Raw genomic sequence first — 25,720 nt, 5'->3', positions numbered from 1 at the left:
TTAACACATTAAGGTCATGTCATTTTGGATTCACACCCACTTTTCGAGCAAAATCGACCGTGTTTTCAGCCGATTTTCAGCCACGATGATGGAGTCGATTTCCTTGAATCGGAAACAATCGCAATCAGCGATGTGTGCAAATCGACGACAACTCAAAACGGTCACAGAGATCAGGTACGGTGTGCGCCAAAACAAAAACAAAAAAAACCAAACACACTGAACAGGTCGAAGTGTGCGGTGTTCCGGCTTTTTCGATTTTATGCACAGTCGTGTATGCAACGCGTGCAAGGTCTCGAATTAACTTCGAAAAAAAAAAAGATCAAAAATAAACATAAACAATTGCATAAGACAGACCTTGTCACATGAACGGACTCGCTTTCGTTTTCAAGGTGTGTGCGATCATACTACAATTGGATTGGATTCGAGTTAACCCTTTATTTGCGTTAATCATTTTCCGTGTATCGGTGAGATAAGCGACAAAACGTGCCTTTGCAATTTTCACGTGCATTAGAAAGGCGTCAACGTTCTTTAGTGTAAATAGTAAAAATAGGAAAAGTCGTGATGATGTTATAAATCGTTTTTACTGACATTAAAAATGAATAATATTATATAACGGAACCCGAAACTAATTTTGTTACGAAATTTAAACCAACTATATAAAAAGGTATAAGTAGGAAATGATCAAATGAAAGTACATACTAGAGGCCGGATAGCCAAGGGGCCGCGTATTGTTCAAATGTTGTAAATGCATTGTTAAAGGTTTGTCGAACCTTTTTTACAAAGGATTTACAACAATGGAACAATGAGCGGCCCCTTGGCTATCCGGCCTCTAGTACATACGTAGGTTTTTTTAATAGAATCGTACAAGATGAACAACTTTTTGTACGATTTAAAAGTAAATTCAGAAAAATTGGACCATAGGTTTTAATCTAGTAATGAAAAACTTGTTACTAAACTATGGGTAGGTAAAAATGGAAGTTAATTTTCCAATGGTTTCCGTTGGAAATTGAAAAAGTAATAGAAAGTAAATGAAAATCTAATATATAATTTCGAAAGAGACTTTGTATGTAACTATTGGTGGTTCGTAAAAAAACAAATAAATTAAACAAAATAAATTTAAATAAAATAAAACTATTCAAATAAATTTAATAAAATTTTTACTATTAGACTGGCCATGTTTTAGCGTTTAAATGTTACAGTGAAAGCATATTTCAAGTTTAAATATGTATATTTTCACTAGTGAATCTATATTTTCACAAGTGAAACTATATTTTCATTAGTGAAACTATATTTTCATTAGTGAAACTATATTTTGACCAATTCAAGCAGTGAAAATGTATCAAACAATGAATTTACAACGTTTAACTCTATAAATTTAACCCTAACAACTCAATCTTAAATGAATAGGGCCAACCCTTACTTAACCTCACCTATCCTAGCCCTTAAATAATACCAACCCTAACAATCTAATATTAAATGAATAAAACCAAGACTGAAAATGTAACTGGTTATTTATTTATTTATTTATTTATTTTAAACAGACCATTGTGGCATAACAGGAATTCCTAAAGCGCCACAATGGTCAAAAAATATAACACAAAAAAGAAAAAAAAACAAAATAACAATTAAACATAAACATAAATACATCCATACATACATAAAAAATAGCATTTATAATAACAGATAAAGTAAAAATATCAAATAAAATATAGCATAAGGAATGCCTTGCACCTACAGCCAGTTTCAATAAATATGTAAGAAACAACTACAAATACAAAACATCCCTGTAAGGCCCAAATGGAAGAGAGTTAATCAAAATTTCACTCATAAATCACATTATGAATTCACTGAAACGTTAGTGAAAATATATTTTCACTTGAAATATAATTTCACTGTGGCATATTACATACAAATACCGAGCGAAGTCGGGTAAGAATACTAGTATGCAATAATCACGAATGTAAGGTTCGTATTTTGATTTAATTGCATTTAATGTTTGATAACGGTGATTCCCACATTTGAAAAAGTGTAAGAGAAACTTGTGAAAATAATAAGATCGTATGAATTAAAAATGACATAAGACACGCCCATTCACAGCTGGAGACCACTTAAGCATGCCGTGCCGTACGATTCTGTGTCTGCGCCTTTATATAGCAGAAAGAAGTGCAATTGGATAAATAGGCAATGATTTTATTGTTACAGTGTCGTCCCTAAATTATGTGCCATCCTGAGGCGAAGTTCAAAATGCCGCCCCTTTTATGAAAATTATTCGATTGAAAAATTATATAATAGATATGTATATGTATATATTTTTAAACAACATTTTGTACCAAATGTTTTAATAAATGTAATTAAGATGCACTTAAATACATACATCAACTATGGATGATGATCCATTTTTGAATGAAAAACAAATCATATAAAAATCAAACGGAATGTTCTAATTTAAATTTACACTTCGGCTTGCCGCCCTTCAAAATGTGCCGCCCTTAGGCGCCGCCTTACTATAACCTATTCCCACGTGACGTCCCTGTCTACAATACATCTAAAAAGTGTATGTTTGTATGTTAAATGTTTAATTTGAGTTTCCCAATAAAGTGCTTGATATTTTTGAGTAATAATCAGGTTTTTGTATGCTGTATGCTGGCAGGCGTTATAAATCAGAAACACGTTGGAGGAGATAAGGTAGAAAACGAAGAAAAGTGCAAACTTGAACCCACAGTAACTTTGAAGGTTGCAAAAATGTTTTTCAATAAGTGCTAAAAGGTACATATGTATGTATATACCTATAATTTAAATTAATTTTATACTGGTTTGTAAGAACTGGCATATGTATTGCAAATGAAATTCGATCTAAACTATTACAGGGTTAAATTGAAGAGCAAATTTAATAAAAATCCTTATTGTATGTGAGAATTTAAAATACAATAGATTACATACAATATGTTACAGAAATTTCAAATGTTGAAAGGCGTCGATTTTATAATGATTAATTGCGGTCAAAAGGTTGACAAAATGTTGCTAAATTTTCGCAAGGTGGTAAACGTTTCTTAAACTGTAATTGAAATTAATTTATCATAAAGAACAGATTATATTTTATATTTTTATTTTTACAATTTATATTTTTATATTTTATGTTTTTACAATTTCGTATTTTTATATTTTTATATTTCATGTTTTTACAATTTTGTATTTTTATATTTGTTTTATCCATATTTGTCTTTTAATTAATATATAATATTATTATAATATAATAATAATTAATTTCCTTTTTATATAACCATAGTGTCGACTTGGAGTTGATCTGTAAAGTCACTATGGCAAATTTGTGAATAAATAAATAAATAAATAAATAAAAGAATTTGGTTTGTAAAAATACTTAAGCATCTGGGAATAAAATAAATATGTATGTAGATATAATACATATGTTACAGTAAGAGTTCAAAGCTCGAATCAGTATACACTAACTAGTCAGTGTATTTTATTTTATTAATGATAATTTTGGACCATTGTGGCATTACAGGAAGAACCTAATGCGACACAATGCGATAGATTAAATAAATTATAAATCACCCAGTAACAGCATACACGGGAGAATGAATGAACACGTTTACTAGTAAATTTACAAACTAGCTATCCGTACGCAGTAAATATTTACGAAAGGAATAAGAAGTTGACAGTCTTAACAAGTATATAGTCGGTTTATGACGGATTAAACTAAAAACTGAAGGAATGCGAAATTATATCGTAAAACATACAAAATAAAATGTAACCTAACCTAAAATCGTAGATAATACGGATGTATATACGTAATTTTAAAACTTCTACATTGGATTTAAACTTGTTAATTATTGTCTATTTCGTATCGATTCAACATTATTTATTTGAACACAATCAGTTATATTATTGAGCGAAAAATTCATTGAAAGAGCAATGTAAAATCTTGGCCACTCTAATTTCATTCGTTAGCAAATTTACTAGTACACAACAGCAAGTGCATGCATTTGCGCGTCAGTGTATACTTTGTCTAGTAAGGGTACCCGCTTGAGTTAGTACGTTTAGATAAAAAAAAAATATTGAGATAGAAAACCAATCATTATAAAAGTGTTGAAATAAAAAATTTGCCAAATAAATGAAAAATAGCACGGAAAAAAAATCCATAAAAAAAAATATATTTTTGACTTTTAAAATTCGCTAGATAATTAATTAGAAGTATTTTAAAGCAATGAAATATAACAATTGATAGGAAAAATATCTGAATATTGATTCCAATACTCACTTTGAGCGTAACAATCCTAAATTTTGAGTTAAAGACCGCAAAAGCCAAAAAACTGTAAAAATCGCGGATTTTTTTAAACGCTCATATCTCGTAAACGATCACCCACCAACAAAAATCAATATCATATTCGAATTCAGTGGGTCAAACTTAGTAAAGATTGGCTAGTCTCCGCTCTGGTATTTTTTTTTTGTTGCTCAGTGTTATTTATGGTCAGTTATCCTTATTTAGATTATGTTGCATCGTGTCGTAAGTATAATCGATTGAGTCTGGTCGTGTCGCGTCGCGTTGTGCTAGTATGCACGCAGGTTAAAACTAATTGAGATAGTAAACAGTACTGTAGAATAAATGCTGATAGGTTTTATTCCAATCACTATTGAATAATTAAGGGGATGAATATTCATTTCTGATTATTTTTATTTTAGAGTAGGTTAAAAACCTTAGCGTGCCACATTTTGAGCGTCGCCGTTATTGTCTATTTTTTTTTTGTAATAAAATAATAATAGTAGACAATGTCGAATAAGTAGTCAGTCGCGTCACAAACAGCACTTTCTAAACTGTGTTGCGTCTGAACAAACGACTAGTAAAATAATATAACTTCAGTGTACGACAAGTCAACTTGGCGAATTATCGGTTTTACCCATTTTAGCAATTTTTTACAAGTGATAATAATAAATACGCAGTAAAATGCACCACGATTTAATTATCAATATAACATATCAATAACCGTGATGATACATACACATACAGTAGAAGAAACGTAACAAATTAAAATTTACAATAATTAAATAACGACCGTTCGAAGCGATTGCGCGTTTATAATAAAGCGTTTATAATTTATTTGATATGTAATTATTTTTTATTTTGTATAAAAAAAGCTGAACAAACATGTTGTTTGTCGTTGTTGAAAAATCGTTTCAGTGATTCGTCATTTTTCGCGTGAGGTGAGTATTATTTTAATTGACTTTTTTCAGCGTTGATTTCGACGGAAACATACCTAATCGATTATCGATAAGTTTGATTTGTTTCTCACCTGCGATTGTGTTCAGGAACATGAGGTATTCGAAATTGGATATTTCACGTCTCTGCCATTTTTGAGTCATGTTTGAATTTCGCATCAGTTGTCGCGGGGACATCATGGAGGCTCGCCTGTAATAAATAAATAAATAAATAATTAGTTTAATCAATTAATTAATACAAGAAATAATGACTGTCGAGTTTCATATTCTATTGAAATTACCTTTCGTACAATATTGTGACTAAATTTGGGATGGTAATTAAAGGCATGAATGAAAAAAATGGTCACTTCAGAGGCCAACCTAAGCAATTGCTTTATATTTTTCAAGGAATTATTACAATTTATAATATTTGAATTATTTTTTAAACCAGACGAAAACGTATCGTTCTTGTATTGTTTAACTTTGATTGTAATTATTGGTACCAAATCAAAAGACATCTAATATTAGTATTGAATATTTTCTATGAACCGCGAGGACCAACATTTTCCTGGGACATTTTTATTTATTATAATATTTATTTTTTATTTATTTACGTATTAGCCACAGTGACATTACAGAATACTCTAACGCGTTAAAAAAAATTGCAAGACATCTATGTATAAAAATAAATAAATATTATAGATAATAATACATTTTTGAAATCATATTCAAATAGTGGTGACATATTGGGTAAGATTGTTTTTGCCAATTTGATAGAGGAACCACTTCAACAATGAATTCAGATAAATTGGTAACCTATGATAGGAAACGATTGACTTGGAGCTGCAAATATCCAAGTTTGACCTGCAGCATTAAAGATTATACTCGGAATAAATTCTTTTCAATCGCGGCCAGCTCACGGGATTGAACCCGGCGACCTCTCGGTGCTTTGTATCAACGCAACCACCGAACGAAGCTGCTGGCTAAATGTTTCAGTTGATAGTGAAATAAGATATTATTTAATTTACATAAGTATTACCAATACCCATTGTCAACTTGCCCCGACCCAAAAGTATGTATATGCCTTGGTCGAAATCCGAGGCATAATTATGACACATTTCCAACTTCAAGTAATAAAAGCAAGTTTTAAAACGTGGGCCGGGTTTATTATTGTGTGGAAACTTAATTCGAGTCTTGTGCAAAAATCTAGTTAGCGAAATTTAACTGATTGTGTTGTAAAATAAACTTTCTATCAAAATTCACAATAAACACCGTTGAAATAATCGTTTGAGTGATAATGTTAATTAATATTGTTATAACAATCATCTGGAGCTGATGATTTAACAACGTAATTGATTCGTTGAAATCTTACAATCAACGGGAAAATAACATACTCTATATTGTAGAAGTATAATACAAAGTATTTATATTAATTATCATTGTTATAAAATGACAGATTTGTGCCTTAGATACAATTACGTCGTTACTGGACATCGGATGGTCATTAGGGCAATGGCAAAGAATACACGTTCCAACAGTTAACGAAGTTAACTAAATGTCCGATATCTAATCGTTACAACTGAAAATTCATATTAATTATAAAAAATAGTAGATATATCACTACATCTAGCCAATTACCATACATACATATAACATCATGTCGAAGCATAGAAAATAATTCGTAGATATATAAAAAATAAACTATGAAAGTGTGATCAGGAATCGACACTAGATACAAATCAATGTAAGTTTCAAGGTCGAATTTTTTTACGAATAAACAAATTTCGTATATAAATTAAGATGAAAAATCACAGAAAGTATCCTGTAAAAATTGCGGACGATACTAGCGCTAGTAATTTATCATATATAATGTAATATTTATCTAATATATAAATTCAAAAGAGATTTTGTATGTAAGTTTTAAAGGTATGGGTGGGAGCATCGAAAACAAATCAAAGTTTCGTTGAATATTATTTTTTTTCGATACTAATAAATTTAATAACAAAACAAATTAATGTTTACTGTTAGATTTTTTGCCATGTTTAAGCTGTTTATATTAAATACCGAGCGAAGCCGGGTAAAACCACTAGTGGCGTCGTATAAAAAAAGCTTCGAAATCGAAAAGATTGAACTTGAAATATGAGAATTTGACGATAAAAACCCAAACCGATTATTAAACAAAGCTATGTGTATGTATGTATAAAGGCCGTACTTAAGTAATCAGTAATAAATAGTCGGGCCTTTCATGTGGGCGAGATTTTCCGGCTTTTCCGAAGTTTCCGTGCAGTGGGTCGGTTGTGCAATTTCGGCAGTTGCAAATTGCGGCTTTGTTGCGAGAATTTTGCGAAATGCATTTTTATTATTATTATTAAACAAAAGTGAAAACACCGAATGGGTTAGCCGTGTCGTTGGCCAATGGCGGTTCGCAGACCGTTAATCCGAAGACCAATGGACCGAAAAATTGATTTTGATTCAAGTCCGAATACGCAACGCGATACGTCACAGACCTAACTATGTATGGGATAATGCCGTGATTCGAAAATTGATAACAAAGGTCACCATATTGTAAATGTGTACGTATGTACACATTTACGAAATGGATTCGAAATGGATTCGAAGTCCCCGGGGACGAAGGCGCCGGATTCTGGTATTCATATAATTTCGAAAGAGACTTAGTATATATGTTTGTTTGTTCGTGACAGTCAATTTAATAAAAAAAACAAACGATTATTCAAATAAATTTATATAAAATAAATTTAATAAAATGTTTACTATTAGATTAGTCATGTTTAAGCGGTTCATATTACAAATACCGAGCGAAGCTGGGTAAAACCACTAGTGTATGTATATTTTAGAATGAACCTTGATTTAAATTTTGGACTATTTTCTTGGAAAAACTTGGTAAAAATGTTAAATTGGGTCAATCGATCGTATATACATACATACATATATAATCAATGTAAGTCCGTATTTGTAAATGAAGAGGAAAGTTTGTGGGTTTATTTGTATTTTAAAATTTTCCCTGTATATATGCATGTACATATAGGTAGGTGATAAATCCGTACATATAATGACTCACCGTCAAGGTTTGTGTACATTTGTTGAATTGAATTTTTGAATAAAGTTGAATAAAGGTTTTAAATATTTTTTTCAATCGGCTTAATTTACTCATATTAAGACCGCCATATGAAGATTTCAAAATAAAGAAATACTAAAATGTAGTTTTCTTTATAATTTTAATTTACAAACATATTTTGGAATGTGAACATTTTAACGAATAAGTGAAATATTTTGAAATATAAAGAATAAGTGAAAGATTTTAACTTAAATAGAGCAGGGCATTAACGTTAGTAATTTATTATTTAAGAATTAAAGTGCTAATAAATCCTTATACGTAATAAGAATATAAATTTTATAAAAATAATATTTAATTAAAATTATATTTAACTAAAATAATATTTAACTAAAATAATATTTAATTAAAATTATATTTAACTAAAATAATATTTAATTAAAATTATATTTAACTAAAATAATATTTAATTAAAATTAATTAAGATAATATTTAAATATGATTAAAATCATATTTAATTGAGTTGAAATTTTAAATTTTTAGTAAAATTAATTAAAATTATAATCAAATAACATTTTTTTTGTAAAAAATTGACCTGTATGTTCATGTCAGTTTCCATGGCGCAATCTCTAACATTTATTTATTGAAATCTTCATATTTGTATGCAAAAAAACATACACACACATCCTTCTGCATCGTATTGAGCCGTGTCACTATGTACATCTATATATATAATTGAATGTCTATCTCGTATAGTCTCATAAATAGTCACCGGACCCAGAAGGTGCCGCGTATTGTTCAAAGGTTGTAAGTGCATTGTTAAAAAAGGTTTGCCGAACCTTTTTTACAAAGGATTTACAACAATGGAACAATGGATAGCACTGTGACTATCCTACCTCTACTCATAAACCACTCAACCGATTACGACGACACTTTCAGAATGTGTTGTATGCATGTCCGGGAAGATTACTGTGAAAAAAAACCGGGAAAAAAATTCTTAATAATGATATTCGTAATTAAGTTTTTACCGACGTGAAAGTTTGAAGCGCCATTGTGTAGTCAAGGAAATGTATTTGTTGGTGACCACGTTACCAGTTGGTTTATGACGACACGGCTTTGAAGGTACGTTATTTGATCTCCTACCATCACTTGTAACGGGAACGGGAATTACATGCCTTATTCTGGCATTTCAATGTATGCCGGGTACTTACATATGTACATATACATATATATAAACCAAAACTAACATTAGACTACTGAAAGTGTATAGGAAATATCAATTTAATGAGGCACTTTATATGCTCGATTTTATTTAATGACAATTTTTCTATAAGTATATTATATATTACGTTGAACTTTTCAATATTATATACAACATTTTTTTTGGTACGTTATGCAAATCGTTCTCGCTTCCGAGTTCGTTAAACGAGTCACCTTGACCCTGTTGCGAGCTCTCGGCGAATTCGACTCACCCAGATCGACAACCATTTCCGCATATACCTATACAATAATTGTTTATAAATATGAGCACAATTTTTTACCACGTTGACATTTCTGCCAAATAATCTCTGGTTCTCCAACCGCTCCAATCGACACGATGGAAATTAATTACGAATGTGACTGAAAGTACATACGTACGTTGTCTGTTGTATGGTTTTTCATTGAACTGCGGTTAAGATTTAACCTCAGTCGATTCAGGGCGAGCGTTTAACTTTTTGGGAAAATCCAAAATCGATTTTGGCACGGCGATCAATCATCGGTTTTTTGCCAATACAGTCATAGTGAAAGTGTGCATGTGTTTGTATGGAAATTGCATTATCTTTTTTCATGGAACGTTTGACGGTTCAATAGCGTAACGTAACCTAAATTTGTTGTGTTATTAAAAACGTAGAAAGGGAGAGGAAAAGGTTGAAAGGAAAAAAATCCATCGAAAAGACAAAACGTATGTATGTATGTGTGTGGATTTTCTTCGGAACAAATTACGTTTTACTATTTTATCGAGAAAAGTCGAGCAGTAGCTAGCCTTGTAACGATTTTTATGCACGTTCGTAAATGTTATTAAATAAAATATTGGTCACAATTGATGGTAAAAAATATTCATTAAATAAAATTCGTCCATTCAGAAAAATTCATTGACATCAAAACGTTCTAGGATGATATGTATCTATACAATATTCTAAAAACGTGACTTTCATTTTGTATTTACGCTTCAATATAACTTTTTCAATACATATTTACTTGTTTACTGTACAGCAGTGCTCGCCAAGTGGGCTTTTTTCGGTGAAACTTTTATTTCGACTAATAAAGGACGAATACTAGTCAAGAAATTGATATTATTCTAGCATATTTTGAAAGAAAATAACTGTAATGAATATTTATGGTATTGTAGTACCTGCATTGTTCATTTATTGAGACTATTTTTGTATGAAATTACTGTTAACTAAATAGTTTTTATCTCTAAGCGAGACGTTTTTAGCTGTCAGCAGGGATATTCATTTTATTTCAAAATAATACTCTCAAAAGAGACAAATGGTTAAAAACAGGAAATAATGTTTATTATGGACGGACAGATCGATGTTGTTAAATGTAAATACAAAAGTAGGTATAAACCTCCCAGACAGAGATAAAAAAGAAAGACTGAACTTATCAAAAATATTTAACTCAAAAAAATATTTACATTGTTATTGACTTATTTAATTACAATTATAAGTACTTCTTTATTTATTTTATTGTGATTTATTTTATTAAAATAAATATTATATTTTATATTGAAAACTCCTGTTAACTGCATCCATATAAAAAAATTAACTAGGCCCAAATATAGCTCGCGTGGCGACCAGTGCTGTACACCAATTTAAAAAATTCATAATTAAGTCTGACAATTTTTTTTTTCAATTTTAAATTATCATATTCATGCACAGTAGAACGAAATTGAAAAAAAAGTTAAATTTTTATACAAAATATAATAAAATAATGTTTATATTTCAAGTTCATCTCTTTTATTAAACTTTTATTACATTAAATATCGTAATGTATTATCGATGCAATTGCGTATTGTATCATATGTATATGGCGTAAATAAGAAACAAAAAAAAACAAAATTTGATTATTATATGCTTAAATGTATTTACATGACATCATTCACCTGAGATTTATTTTAAATTATTTGCGATTCAATCTAGGTTTACGTCTTTTTATTAAAAGTAACCACAAACAGCTGTGTAATCCACGATTTTTTTCATTTACCGGTAAATATTGGTATACCGGTAGTAGGAAAAATCATTTACGGTTTACCGGTTTATGAACTTTGACGGTAAATTGCAATCCCTAGTACAAATTTTACGCTATATTTTTCAATTATATTTTAAAACAAACGCGTTGTTAGTGATGGACAGAAGACAGACTTAAAACATATCTGCCAGCAGCATGGCTCGGTGGTTGCGTTGATACTAAGCACCGAGAGGTCACCGGGTTCGATCCCGTGAGCTGATCGCGATTGAAAAGAATTTATTCTGAGTATAATCTTTAATGCTGCAGGTCAGACTTGTATATTTATGAATCCAAGTCGATCGTTTCCTATCAGAGTTTGCCAATTTACCTGATTTCATTATTGTCCCACTATGTCACCACTATTTGAATATGATTTCAAAAATGTATTATCTATAACATACATAGATATCTGGCTAGTTTTCAAATATATAGTATTTGTATTATGCTTATATGTCCGGTCACAGTGACGCGTTAGAGTATTCTGTAATGTCACTGTGGATAATATGTAAATAAATAAATAAATTTTGATGTACACGTGCACTCTGACCGACTCGTCCCGGTCGTCTTCCAATGGCGACTTCACAGCAAGAATTCGTCGATACGAAACGTGTAGCTTTATGTGTTTGTGTCATAAAAGCAAACTCATCTGTCGTAGAGTTGTCAGCAATCATTTGTATCATTGATATGTCTCTGACAATGAACTTCTTTAGAAAAACGAGTGGAATAAATGAAAATTTAAGATAAAATTTTATAATAATGATTCAAATGAGTATTCATTGTAATAACCATATATGGAAGAAAAAACACAATAAATAATTAATAAATAAAAGCGAAACGAGACAAATTGAGAAGAACGTGCTTATAGAGCAAAGAGAGAACGTATGACACGACAGATTGAACACGAATTCGATTCGCATAACAATGCACCGATTTCCATCCATAATATTTAATATATATATTTTTATTCCCGATCATTGCAACTAATCCGATCTTAGAAAGCAATGAATAAATTAGTATAATTCGACAGCGTTGCATTTCAACACTTCCCTATGAAAAATATGTACATACACACGAATGACATTTACTGCGCGCGACCTCTAACAAAAGAATACGCAAACGACGTGCGAAATTAAAATGCAGCATTGTCGCGAATCGAATCGATAAACGAATTCGGTTCAATAAACCAATCCGTTGTGTTTTTATCGTAAGTAAGATTGCGAGTTTGGCGACATTGAAGTCGCAGGAAACGCAAGGAAACCGGAAGCCGATCGCATATTTTCTTTTCCCCTCAATTTGATTGACATAGCAATGGTCTGTGCTTAACGAAAGGACCGGTCGCAATATTGTGAACGTGAAATTAATATGTACGTAATAAATAGCGAAGGGGGTCAATGTTGATTTTGTTTGAGAAGGAAGTTAGGAAGCTTCTAGAAGTTTTTAAAGCTGAATGTATATATGTGTGAAACGAATTGATTCCTTGAAAAATTTCAATGTAGACATACATGCATACATATGTACGTGTTGTGTGAAAGAAAATCATTTTTAATTTTAGAAAAAATTGCTTGATCTCAATATGAGACAAATACAAATTGATGGATTAAAGTTAAAAATTGTTTTAAATATTTTCTAGGACGAAGTTGAATTCATTTGTGTCTATATTCGTTTCAAATAGTTAATGACATAAAATAAATTAAAATTAATTCAAAAAATTATTATAATTATAGTGCCAAAGAACGAGCACCGCATCGGCCATTTCAATTATATAGAAGCATATTCTTATCATTCATTATATAACCTATGTATTAGTGAAGTAAAAATATATATAGCCAGCAGTGTGGCTTAATGGTAGCGTGTACGGTTAGCACCAAGTGATCAGTGGGTTCGATCCCCCCTACTGCTGGTTAGATTTGGGGGTATTTGTGACTCCAAATCGATCGTTTCTTATCATTGTTTTCCAATTTTATCTCATCATTGTTGAAACGGTTCCTCAAAATTGGCAAAAAATCATATTTCCCGTTGTCACAAATCTTCTGTATTTATTGTGTGTATAATTTGTAAAAATTAAGTACAAAATCTAAATCCATAAATGTCTCAATGGATTAATTAATTCATTAATTGTTATTTAGTGTTCTTCAACTTCTGGAAATACAGGGATTTATTTAATAATAAAAAAAATGCTGCATTGTTTGTGATAAATTGACCAGGAAGGCGCATTGGGGTCTTCCTGGTATATATATATCTATGTAAAAATAAATAAATAAATAAATATAAGAGCCTATAATGTAAATTTTGTAAGATGTAGTGTGAAAATGATAAAGTTAGGGCGAAAACATACAGCGATGAACGGCACACTGTGTGCATGGCTCCTCGCCGTGGGTGGTCTCCCACGTTTCTTCAAATATGGGATATACTGTTATCGATCACTGTCAAGCGAGGATAAATACAAGCATACAATTTATCCGAAAAAGGTCCAGAGGATCATTGTGGGGCGGGGCGTGTAAGGCGTTCCATGGATGCATGCATCATTTTTTTCGCATGTTTAAAAGTATCTGAAAAAAACCACGTGCCACATTCACCGCTGTGTGATTTCGCCCTTATACAGAGGTGTTTAAAAAATTCAAATCTGACACAACGATTGGGGGGGGCGGAAAATCAAACAAACAAGGCTACTTGGCTGTTAACAGTGGATGAGCTGTCAGCATCTCCAATTTTTTTGTTTATTATGATTATATTTCACCATCGACTTAGCGGACCAATATCAGATAAATTGGCAAACTCGGATAGGAAACGATCGAATTGGAGTAACATTTATACAAGAGCTGGCAAGCAACACCGGGCCAGGGATTAAACCCACGACCCCCGAGTTGAAAGCATTACACGCCAAACACTGAACAATGTATTGCTCGATAAATCAAGTGAATGAAATAAAAACTCACAAAAATAATTGATAATTTATTATAATTCTACTAGCAATTTTGAAAAGTTGAACACTGTTGATAAAATGACTGTAATTTCTCTTTAGTATAGAAATAAATGTTACGACTACTTCTATACGTACAAAATATCTACATATTTCAATTTTGCATGTATAATATAAGACTGCTTTCAAAACTTTATAGTAACTATAATATTAGTGTAATAACTTATTATAAGCCTACAAATTTTAAATATGAATTTTTTTCTAATAAATCCTAAATTATTTAACATATTGGCGTTTTAAATATTGTTTCACTTAAAAATATAATAATAGATTGACTTTATAGGTGGTATGAGTCATATTTTGATAAATTGACGAATCAACGACTTCCTAAGAACTATACATGGTAATTTTTATAATCATAACGATTCCAAAGAACTATGTATGTGAACATTTAAAGTTAAACGTACGAAATTAAACAGGCAAACTATGTACTATACACGATAGTTCTAACAATAATATAGCACATTATAAATTCCATACCGATTCATTGTAATCATTACAAACTACGCTTGAACTCACATTACGTAACATTTCAGTAAAATTATACGAAAGTAAACAAGTAGTACGACATAAACATTTTTGTATAAATAATTTATACGGCGTATATTAATGATAGACATCGTTAATAGCGAGCGATTGGAAATCAAGGGTTTCCTGAAAACCTTCACCATGAACGATGGTGGTTGGTGGACGTGGAATCGTCTCCTTGACTCTCGAGCTGGTGGTGGCCCGAGGCTCTCTCTCGGCGAGGTTGATACTCTCCCAAGTGTTTCTTAGGGTCAACCCAACGTCGTGGTGTAAAGTAGCCATAAGATAATGGTCCATGCATGGCGTATTTTCCATGTTTACGATCGATCGCTCTTAATGTTATAATTATAGTGTGCGCTCGTTTAATCCGATTTGGTTCAATGTCAGGTGGTTTGCGTTCCGTTAGTGAAATTCATTGATTGATTTGTAATGATTAGTCTCGACTGCTAAGTTAGATTAATTTAATTTGTCAATTTAATTGAACTGGTTAATTATCATATACAAATATATGTACGAATTAATTCAGAATCATGTCCGTGCTTAATGGATAAGATATTTTGGTATTTTTTTAAATGGTATGTGAGTTTAAAGATTTGGGATGACGTGCCTTTTGAGATCAGTGGTATTTAGATCGAAGATTTTGAACTAGATTTTTTATTGTCTTGTGTTGCAATATTAAGATTAGTTCATAAAAAAAAACATAAAAAGATGATAAGAACAAACCATTGTGATAAAATGTAGATGAAAAGATTCATGGAGAAAGAAATATTTGAATCTGAAAGGCTTGCATTCCAATGGAAGAAGATTCCGATTTTTTTTATCAAAGGATTGGATTTTTTCTAGTGCTGCAATATTGGCTCAATGAAGGATGAGATTAAATAAAAAGATGAGAAGTTATATAAACAAAACAACAAATGTATAGAATGATCCACTGTGATAAATTTTAAATGAAAAGATTCATGGAGAAAGAAATATACTGTTGCGCAGGGGTGGGTGGAGGATCCAAGTAAAAGGCCAACAGTCGTCTCACAGCATTTATTGATGATTAAGGAGATACACACACTGGCAGTGCTCAGTCCAGAATTACATGATATCGCCTACGTACCGCCTTATAAGGGGTAGATCTCTCAGGACGTCTAATCTGTTTACCTACTGTATAGTCACGTATTCGGATATGTATTCCCACGGTATGAGAAATGCAATCATTGTTTAGCTTATCTCCACTTAGCCTGTCGCTAATCCTTGAAACCACTTATACCAGTCGCACGGTATGCACTTAGTTAATCCGTTAACAGATATCCGTTACAGATAATCCTTGAACGGTCACACAGTCTCTGGGATTCGATTAGCTTAATCCGCGGCGTACGTAACAATACTATAAAATTGTATGAGGAAGATAAAATACCAATTAGGTGACCCAAAAGGATTGAAAGAAAGAAATGTTTAAAAAAATTTGGAAGCCCGCATTCCAGTGGGAGCAGATTCCAATTTTTTAGCAAAGGACTAGATTTTTTCTAGATTGTTGATGAAATATTGGATGGAAAAGGGACGTGAAAACAAGAAAGGATGAGAAGATGATTGAAATAAAATAACACTATGTAATGAAGAAACCATATTAAAATCAAAGAAATATGCTAAAATATATTATGGGATGGATAAAACACCGATTGATTGACTCTAAATGATTGCAAGAAAGAGATATTTTAATCCGAGAGACTTGTATTCCAGTAGGAGCAGGTTCCATTTTTTTTTAAAAGGATTAGTGCTGAAATATTGGTTAATTGAAGGATAGGATAAATAAAAGATGAGAAGATAGATGATGGCAACAGAAAAAGAAAATATATATAATAAACCATTGTGTTAAAAAAAGTTGAAAATATTCACGGAGAAAGAAATATACATACTGTAATATACCTACATACATATATTATGAGGAAGATAAAATATCAATTGGGTGACCCAAAAGAATCGGAAGAAAGAAATATCTGAATCTGAGAGACTTGCATTCCAGTAGGAGACGGTTCCAATATTTTTTAGCAAAGGATTAGATTTTTTCTAGATAAGTGCTGAAATATTGGTTGAAAGAAGATGATTGATATAAACAATTTATATATACATAGGTATAGAACAAACCATTGTGAAATAATATAGATGAGAAGATTCATAGAGAAAGAACATATTATATATATTATGAGGAAGATGAAAGACCAACTGGGTGAACCCAAAAAATTAGAAGAAAGATATGTCTACATCTGAGAGCTTTCCATTGTAATAGGAGCAAGTCCCAAAATAGTCAAAGATTCAAAGAAACTTTATTGAACCACCTAACCTAACCATTTGTTACGCGGTACGTTTTTTTTTTAGATAACGTTTAAAAAACGTTAAAACGCCGAATATAAACTGTCGTGATTCATGGAAAAAATCACTACCTAGAGTCTTTTCGGTGATATTTTATCCTTGTATTGACATAGGTATGAAAGTGATCGATAACGGTGGTTCCCATATTTGAAAGAAACTTGTTGAAATACAAAGATTGTACGAATTAACAATGCCATGAAGATACGTCCATCACAGCTGGAAACCACGAGCACGTTCCATGTTGCACTTTTTAGAGTATTTTTTACAATCAAGAAGAATAAGATGATAAATAAGAATATGGAGATGGATAGAAGAATGAAAAGAAAAAAAATGCACAAAAGAAAGAAACGTATGTACTTCGAAAGGATTAAATGCATCAAGAAAAAGTTATATATAAAAAGTTACTAGAAAGATGACATATTGATATGTAAATTAAACACTTTCTATTTTATTTGAGATCAAAGTCCAAGTTTCATCTCATTTTCTTCGCTTTTATTTTATATGTTTTTAAAGCAACGTTGATTATTTTCATATAATAATATTAATAAAAATCTAAACTATTCATGAAACTAGTTTGATTATCAATACAATGAACATTAAGATACAATTTAAACATATTATATTATATATGTATGTATAAGCTCATACATGCATACATATGTATGTATGTATAGTTGTGACAAATGCAATATTAATTCATATTGTAACGTGAATTATGTATGTGATGGATAGGACAATTTTCACTCAGCGAATAAACACATACTCTATAATACGATTTACCGGAAAGCAGAATAAATAACCGTCGAATAAATAATATAGAAAAAAAACTTATTTATCAACTTGAATTACATACATACATATAATAAATAATATACGAGAGTAAACAACTCAAACAGGTAGAATCAATGCGCAGCAGTAAAACCGTTTAAATTTGCACAACAAAAAGTTAATGAACCGACTAACAACGTACATACATATATACATACATATGTATTCTAAAGAAACATTTTCTTAAGTTAAAAACATGGAAAAAAAGTCGTAAATATAATAAAAAGTCGACAGTGTATTATGCATATTCAATAATAATACATTTCAACATTGTTCGTGTTCATGAACTGGTAAAGATATATAATCATCGACGATAACAAACGAACGACATTGCATAGTTCGGTTGATTGAATTTATTGCCATTGCGGAAATTACATATACATATATACACACATATGTACATATATATATACAGAAATCTTTGCAATTGAAAAAAAATCGATTTGAATAATTCGCATGTATGATTTGGCAGAAAGTGTGAACGACGTGAGAAAAAATGACGCCTAATATTGTACTACAATGAGTCGTTGACTATTCAATAGTTCGCTGAAAAGCTGACCATTCATTATGATTTTCTTCACTGTATATATTCGGACTAGTTCTGAAAAGATTATTAGAATGTTTCGTATTTGTCAAAATTCTCATGTGATGATTTGTTGTTTTAAGTATGATCCTTCATCCGTATACGAGATTTAGATCAAAATGGAGAGGTAAATTGAATCTATTATTTTTTGTATTCATATGATTTAAAGTATGATCCGTCATCCTTATAAGGATTTTAGATGAAAATAGAGAGGTAAATTGAATCTATTATAATATGCATATGATCATATGATTTCAAGTATTTTGATTTTGATTTTTAAATGCTTTTTATTATTATTATTACAAATGATGTTCACAATGCATCTTATATATAATTTAATAGCTACTGATCTGCTGATGATTTTCTATTTTAAATTAAATTAGTATATTATTCTAAAGTTAATTAATGTACAGCATAATAAGAAAAAGAGCTCAAAAACCTATTTAAAGTATGATCCGTCATCCGTATACGAATTTTAGATGAAAATATTGAGGTAAATTAAATCTATTATTATGTATATTCATATGATCATGTGATTTAATGTGTGATCCGTCATCCGTATACGAATTTAATATGAAAATAGACTATATGAAAATACTATATTCATATGATTATATTATCTCTTTGGATGCCTTCAGCTATGATCTTACTGTTGACTCAATTCATCTTATAATTGACTGCTTTGAGCTATGTATTTCTTAGGGCGCCGACACACAAGAGTGGTAAATCAGAAAAATTGGCAAACTGATAAGAAACGATCGACCTGGAGCCACAAACCAAGGTATGGTCAGCAGCGGGGCTCTATTGGGACTCGAACCCGTGACCATATGACCCGCTGGTTACACGTTTTCCGCTATGTTAATATACAGTTTTGGTATACTACATAGTTCATGGTACATTAACTTACATTCTAGTTGGGTTTTGGAAGGGTTAGTACATTATAAAATAAATTGGATCACTGAGAAGACGGAAATTATACGATGGACGCAATTAAAAAGGGCTTAAATTACATTTGAATATAATCTATCCATTTCAACAACGATGAATTCTCAACTTTACGACATCTCAATCCGTCACACTCGACATAATAAAATGAGTCCAATACCACATTACGACTTTCATATTAATAAATTTTAGCTATCACGTACATACATACTTCACAACATTGACAGTTTGAGAGTCACGATTACTTACATATGTACATATAGAATATCATCAAGATGTGACGGTTTAGAGCATTTATAGTGCACGTATGTACGTATACATATGTATGTACGTGTTTATACCGGAAGTGAGCTGTTACAATTTCGCATGTGACAAGACAAGTTCATGTTGATCTCGCATGATAGCGTGTTTCACCATGTTAACGAAGCATGTGGAAGTTTGCGATTGTTCATCGAAAACAAGCCGGTATTGTCACAAAGACGTCACGACTTTATTATTTCGTTACGGTGGACGCGTGCGAATTTTCAGGTGCAAAAATGTCTCTAACGCTTCCGAGTGAGACTTTTACGCCTCGTGTGACGCAATTCTTTCAATATACGTAAAAACTAGGTCAATTTACCCCATAATCTTGTATAATGTCTTAATCTTATTCTATGAATTTTATTATATCTTAAAAAATAACCCATAGCGACCGTCTTCTGTTAGTATTTTCAGTTTTTTACATACCTCCTTTACGTTTCACTTACGATTACAATTCCGGAAAAAAATTGATTCTTATCCGATCGTTTTCATACTTTGCCATATTGTTCATTTTGGTCATCAATATATGTAAGTAAATGGATCCTCCACCATTACGATGGTGCAAAAATATCGTGTAAGACGCTTTTGAAATTTGAATTTCTGAAAAGTGCCTGACGTCTATCCAGTTTTTAGTTTTAAACATAGATGGCGGTAGTAAAATAAAATTATTGGTATTTTTATACAAAATAATAATTTTATATGCAGATTATAGAAGAGATATGTCTTTAAAAAACTTTTTTTTATAATGTACATAATTCTAGTTTAATTGTTGTGACAGATCCAATAAATCGGTATCAGTTTCTCGGAAATTCGAGTTTAAAAAAAAAGCTTCTAGAATATTTTGAATCTTATAAATATGCTATCTACATAATGTATTTCTCGCAAATTTGCTATGTATCAGAAAATGACCATAGATGTCTCTATTGTATTCCATATTCTGTTATGCTTGAACAATTAGTACTTACGTACAAAAATTAATCTAAATATGTGTCGCCTTGGGGTAATTCCTGTCATGGTACATTTGATGTATGTATGTATGTATGTAAAAAAGGGTATGCGTTTGAGTATGTCACTGCATACGTCATAAAGACAACTTGTATGCGCTTATTCTGTCAATTGACAGCACTAGACCACTAATTTATATATTTAGATATAAAATTACGTTTTTATGTATGTTTAGGGTTGGAGTTAGTAGTGTCATTGGATATCCAACTAAAAATCTTTAAATACATACATACGTATGTACTAAAACTGAAAAATCCATTCTTACATACATATGTATATTTAATAGTGATATATAATATTTAAACAGTACGATAATTATAATATGACAAATATAATAAGATAGCATTAATTATTATCATTAAAAATATTATATTCGATAAGAAACACAATAAAATAAAAACATGCGCCGATGCTGATTTTTTTTTAATTTTCAATAAATGGTTTCCGGAAACTTGCAGATTGTCACTCTTTAAACATTTTTTCCAATTTTTATTATCCTGGGCAACGCCGGGTGGCGTATTATACATATTTATATTAAAATTGTAATGCTTTTTAATTTGATATCACTAATTATTACTGTTTTCAGTTCAAAAAATACTGCAATTACGAGGAAAATGCAACAATCAATTTGGTTCAAGCGTTTTCAATTTTAAATATTATTGCATTATTATGCAATTTTATAATACCAACTACGACATGTTTTATTATAATACCAACTACGACACAGAAAAAAATCATATTCCGTATATTTAAAAATTACTATGCAGTTCAAGGGATGTTTGGCCATCATTCTTGCATAGGATTATGTATTTAAAACTATTATGTATTTCCTTATAAAAATATGTATACTCAGTTAGAAACGAACTATTTTATGAGACACGATTGAAGAAATATATTGGAGGTATTATATATACATATATTGGCTTGCATTTATTTGATCATTAACTGTATTTATTTGGTCAGTAAATATATCATCGATAAAGTTTACTATCAGTGATTAACTGCTTGACTTGTCTGTCAAAAATAAGCCATTTACTGATAATTCATTTTCGTCTATAATATAATATTATATATAGTGCACTATTTATGTGAAAAATACTGACAATTTATTAAAAAAAAACTGATAATTTAAATTGTTGCCTTTTTAAATAAGTATATTAAACCCATTACTAATATTAAGGGAATTGAGTGCGTCGTAATTATTGAGTTTTATTGCATTTGTATGCAATAGTGTTTTCTAGTTGATTTAAATGCTAGCGAAACCAGTGGATACAATAAAATTCACAGATGTGACGACAATGTCCAAACAATTATTCAAAAATTGCCATAAAATATGCGAAATCTAGTATTGAATGGCAAATTATCGTCTTCAAATATTCGCATGTATTAATGACAAATACAAACGACACGGAAGACGATGTATGTATGTAGTATAGGAATTGTATATTTATAAATACGGACACGTACTTAGTTTACATAGAGACAATTTTAACGTAGCAATACAAATGTTTACGTGGAAAAACCGCTTCTAGCTACTTTTAACCGTGAAGACATATTCGTATACATACATATGTATAGGTACATTCACATGTGCATTTTCTAAGAAGACCTACCACAATGAAAAACAGCTAAGTGCGAAGAGAAAATAACGGAAAACTCACACGTAGACCTGACTAGGAAATGTACTGAAAAGCTCACGTTTTACTAAAATCCAAATGGTTTTTCTATTATTAGAACTTTCATCACTATAAATACAAATTATTATACTTCCTTATTTACTTTCTATCCTCCCGGCAAACCAACAAGTATTTTATACAGTATTTTCGCTCATTTGCTTCACTATTACAATCTCAAATGACTAATGTTGTTTTCTTTTTATACAATATTTTTACTATAACGTATTTTTAAAATTGTCAAAAAAAGTAGACAGCCTAAGACAAAAATATATTGTAATCTGGTTAAAAATAGAAAAAGTCATCATTTCTGGAAATAATAATATTCATACAATTATTGTAGAATTTTATTATGCCATTATAACGAGTTTTGTTTTCTTATTCTGTAAAAAAGTTCCCATATCTATTTCCTTATAGTCAATAAATTATAATATAAATAGACATATAATAAAGGAGATCTACCTACATCAGAGGAATCTTCTATTTTGTAAAATTAATTAAGAATTACAAATCCATCCATAGCTCTCTATCCCCAAAGCTAAGAAAATGAAAATTAAACAGTGTGTATATTAATCAAGTATCGAGTTCTCTGAAGAGTGATTTGAAATGTAAATGAATGCCATTTTGACAAACTATTGCCTCAAATCAATCTGCAGATCATGAATATATGAGAACTTTTAATGAAGATTTTTCCTATATTTACACACTAATGATATTTGCCTATTAAGCATGTACAGCAAACATTTATGTAAATATATTCGATATTCATAAGCATAATAAGAAGTGGGGGAAAAGGGCGATGTTTTGAGTTGCATATAAAATTTAAATTTGAGGGCGTTTTTGAATTAAAAAAAACTAATATGAGGGGTACTTTTTTTTAGAAACGTATATTCAAGGAGTAAGCAAGTCACAATATGTACATACATATAATACATATTATCATCATCATCATTTACAGTCTTTCACTGCTGGATGAAACCCACTTCAACACACTTTTCCATGTTTTGAGCAATTCTCATCCATCTCATCTCACATATTTTTTTCTAATTTCATCTACCGATTTCCCTTTCGACATTCGAAAGAAGTGCTCGAATAGAACCTGAGAGGATATAAAAGGGTGCACCTTTTATATCCTCTCAGGTTCTATTCGAGCACTTCTTTAGTCTATTATTTTAGCTTTGACTCGCCTATTGCATTTAAATCTCTCACTACATATTAGGCCGGAGAGAAAAATGCATCCTAGTAAACTTGCATCGTATCAAAGGAACATCAAATAGGAATTTTCATAGATTTTAAACGATGTCCAGTGCCTCTAACTAATCGATTTATGTATAGAGTAGTTTTTTTTATATGTCTATTAATTGGTTTGGATTTAATAAAAGACACATATTGGTTAAATTAGACCAAAATAATTAGTTTTGACTGCTTAACTAGAATTCAAAGTCCCATACAAGGCGCGTCACGATCACAAAGATCATCACCGAATTTATAAGTCTTTAGTTAAAAATCATATATAGAATATAAAGTATATTATGGAACGCTTATAATAATTGTAAATAGGTTTTCAAGCTTTTTTTCTATTATGCTGTATAAACTAACATCAAAATAAGATAATATTATAACTAGATCTTAATGTGGAAAGTATTGCAGTAGTAATTATTGGAAAGTACTTGAAAATTATCATCTTTTAGTGTTAGAAATGTCAATGTCATTCAATGCAAAACAAAAGAGATATACATACATATGTCAGCTATATGTCTACACATGTCAATATAATAATGTGACATATTTTTCATCAAATGACAATATATATAATAAAATGTGACAACATGAAATGGACACTTCTTACATTTAGGTCGAGATAAATAAGAAAAATAATATTGTAAAACAGACAGACAGTGATCGCTAGATCAGTACCTATTATCTACAATAGAATACATCTAAGATTATTATAATTTATGAACAATAAAAAAAGCATTTAAAAATGGCTCGTATTTTACTGGTCAGTATTTTAATATATTTTTGTTTTGTATTTAGTATTTAAATATGAAAGGTCAGTATTTATAATAAATGGCAAGTGGTCAGTATAAATAATAGCAGGTTAGTATTTATATAAAATGGTCTTTATTTAAACAAAAATGATCATTATTACTTGTTGATACGATTTTGATACACAATTTTATCCAACAAGCATTGCTATTTGTTTTGGCGAAAGTACGTCAGATTTTTATAGTGTCCATTTGTTATTTATACTGAAAATTTTGTTATAAAAATACTGGACGAAAATTGATTTATATACTTACCGAAATTGATTAAAATACTGTCCATTTGATTTTTGCCATTGAATATCACAACGGCCACTAAGTATGGCGTGAGCGGTCTTTTCATAAAATCATCATTTTATTCAAGTTCCCACCATGATTTCGAATATAAAAGTTGTGGATGGCTTCATAGGGAATCTATTTTTATTTTGAACACAAAAGATTCTAAAAGAAATTGTGAATTTTATAAGATACTAGCTGAACCCGGCAAGTGATGTTTGGAGCTCAACTAACGTCTTTTCAAAGCCATGTCGTCATATACCAACTGGTAACGTGGTTACCGACGAACACATTTCCTTGACTACACAATGGTGCTTCAAAATTTGGCGTTGGTAAAATCGTAATTACGAATATTATTATTAAGAGGTTTTTTTTTCACAGTAAGCTTCCCGGACATGCACACAACAAATCCTGAAAGTTCCATCGTAACCAGTTGAGTAGTTTAGGAGGCTAAACGAGACAGACAGACATAAACACAGACAAAACAGACATTCAATGTTATATATGTATATAGATCAGCAGGCCCAAATGACACTGTTGTCGAGATGAATCCATTGGTTGTAAGCTTAAGGCATTGTTTAAAATTGATGCTTTTTTAATGTATCGTTTTCTTGGTATGATGCAAGTTTATTCATTAGTTTT

The 25,720-nt window shown here is 30.6% G+C and overlaps 1 protein-coding gene across 1 annotated transcript in view; it reads right to left on the bottom strand.

The window, feature by feature from the left end:
- Positions 1-25,720, bottom strand: part of rg (A kinase anchor protein rugose) — a 748,758-nt gene that overhangs the window by 5,782 nt on the left and 717,256 nt on the right. Inside the window, exon 37 of the mRNA XM_077443290.1 lies at positions 5,310-5,425. Within this exon, the coding sequence (XP_077299416.1) occupies positions 5,310-5,425 (116 nt within the window). The remainder of the gene's footprint in view (positions 1-5,309; positions 5,426-25,720) is intronic.

This window comes from Arctopsyche grandis, chromosome 12 (assembly GCF_051622035.1).
Source record: "Arctopsyche grandis isolate Sample6627 chromosome 12, ASM5162203v2, whole genome shotgun sequence".
In the NCBI taxonomy this organism is placed as follows: domain Eukaryota; kingdom Metazoa; phylum Arthropoda; class Insecta; order Trichoptera; family Hydropsychidae; genus Arctopsyche; species Arctopsyche grandis.
Note: the sequence above shows the minus strand (reverse complement) of the source record. Positions and strands in the feature narration are given on the sequence as shown.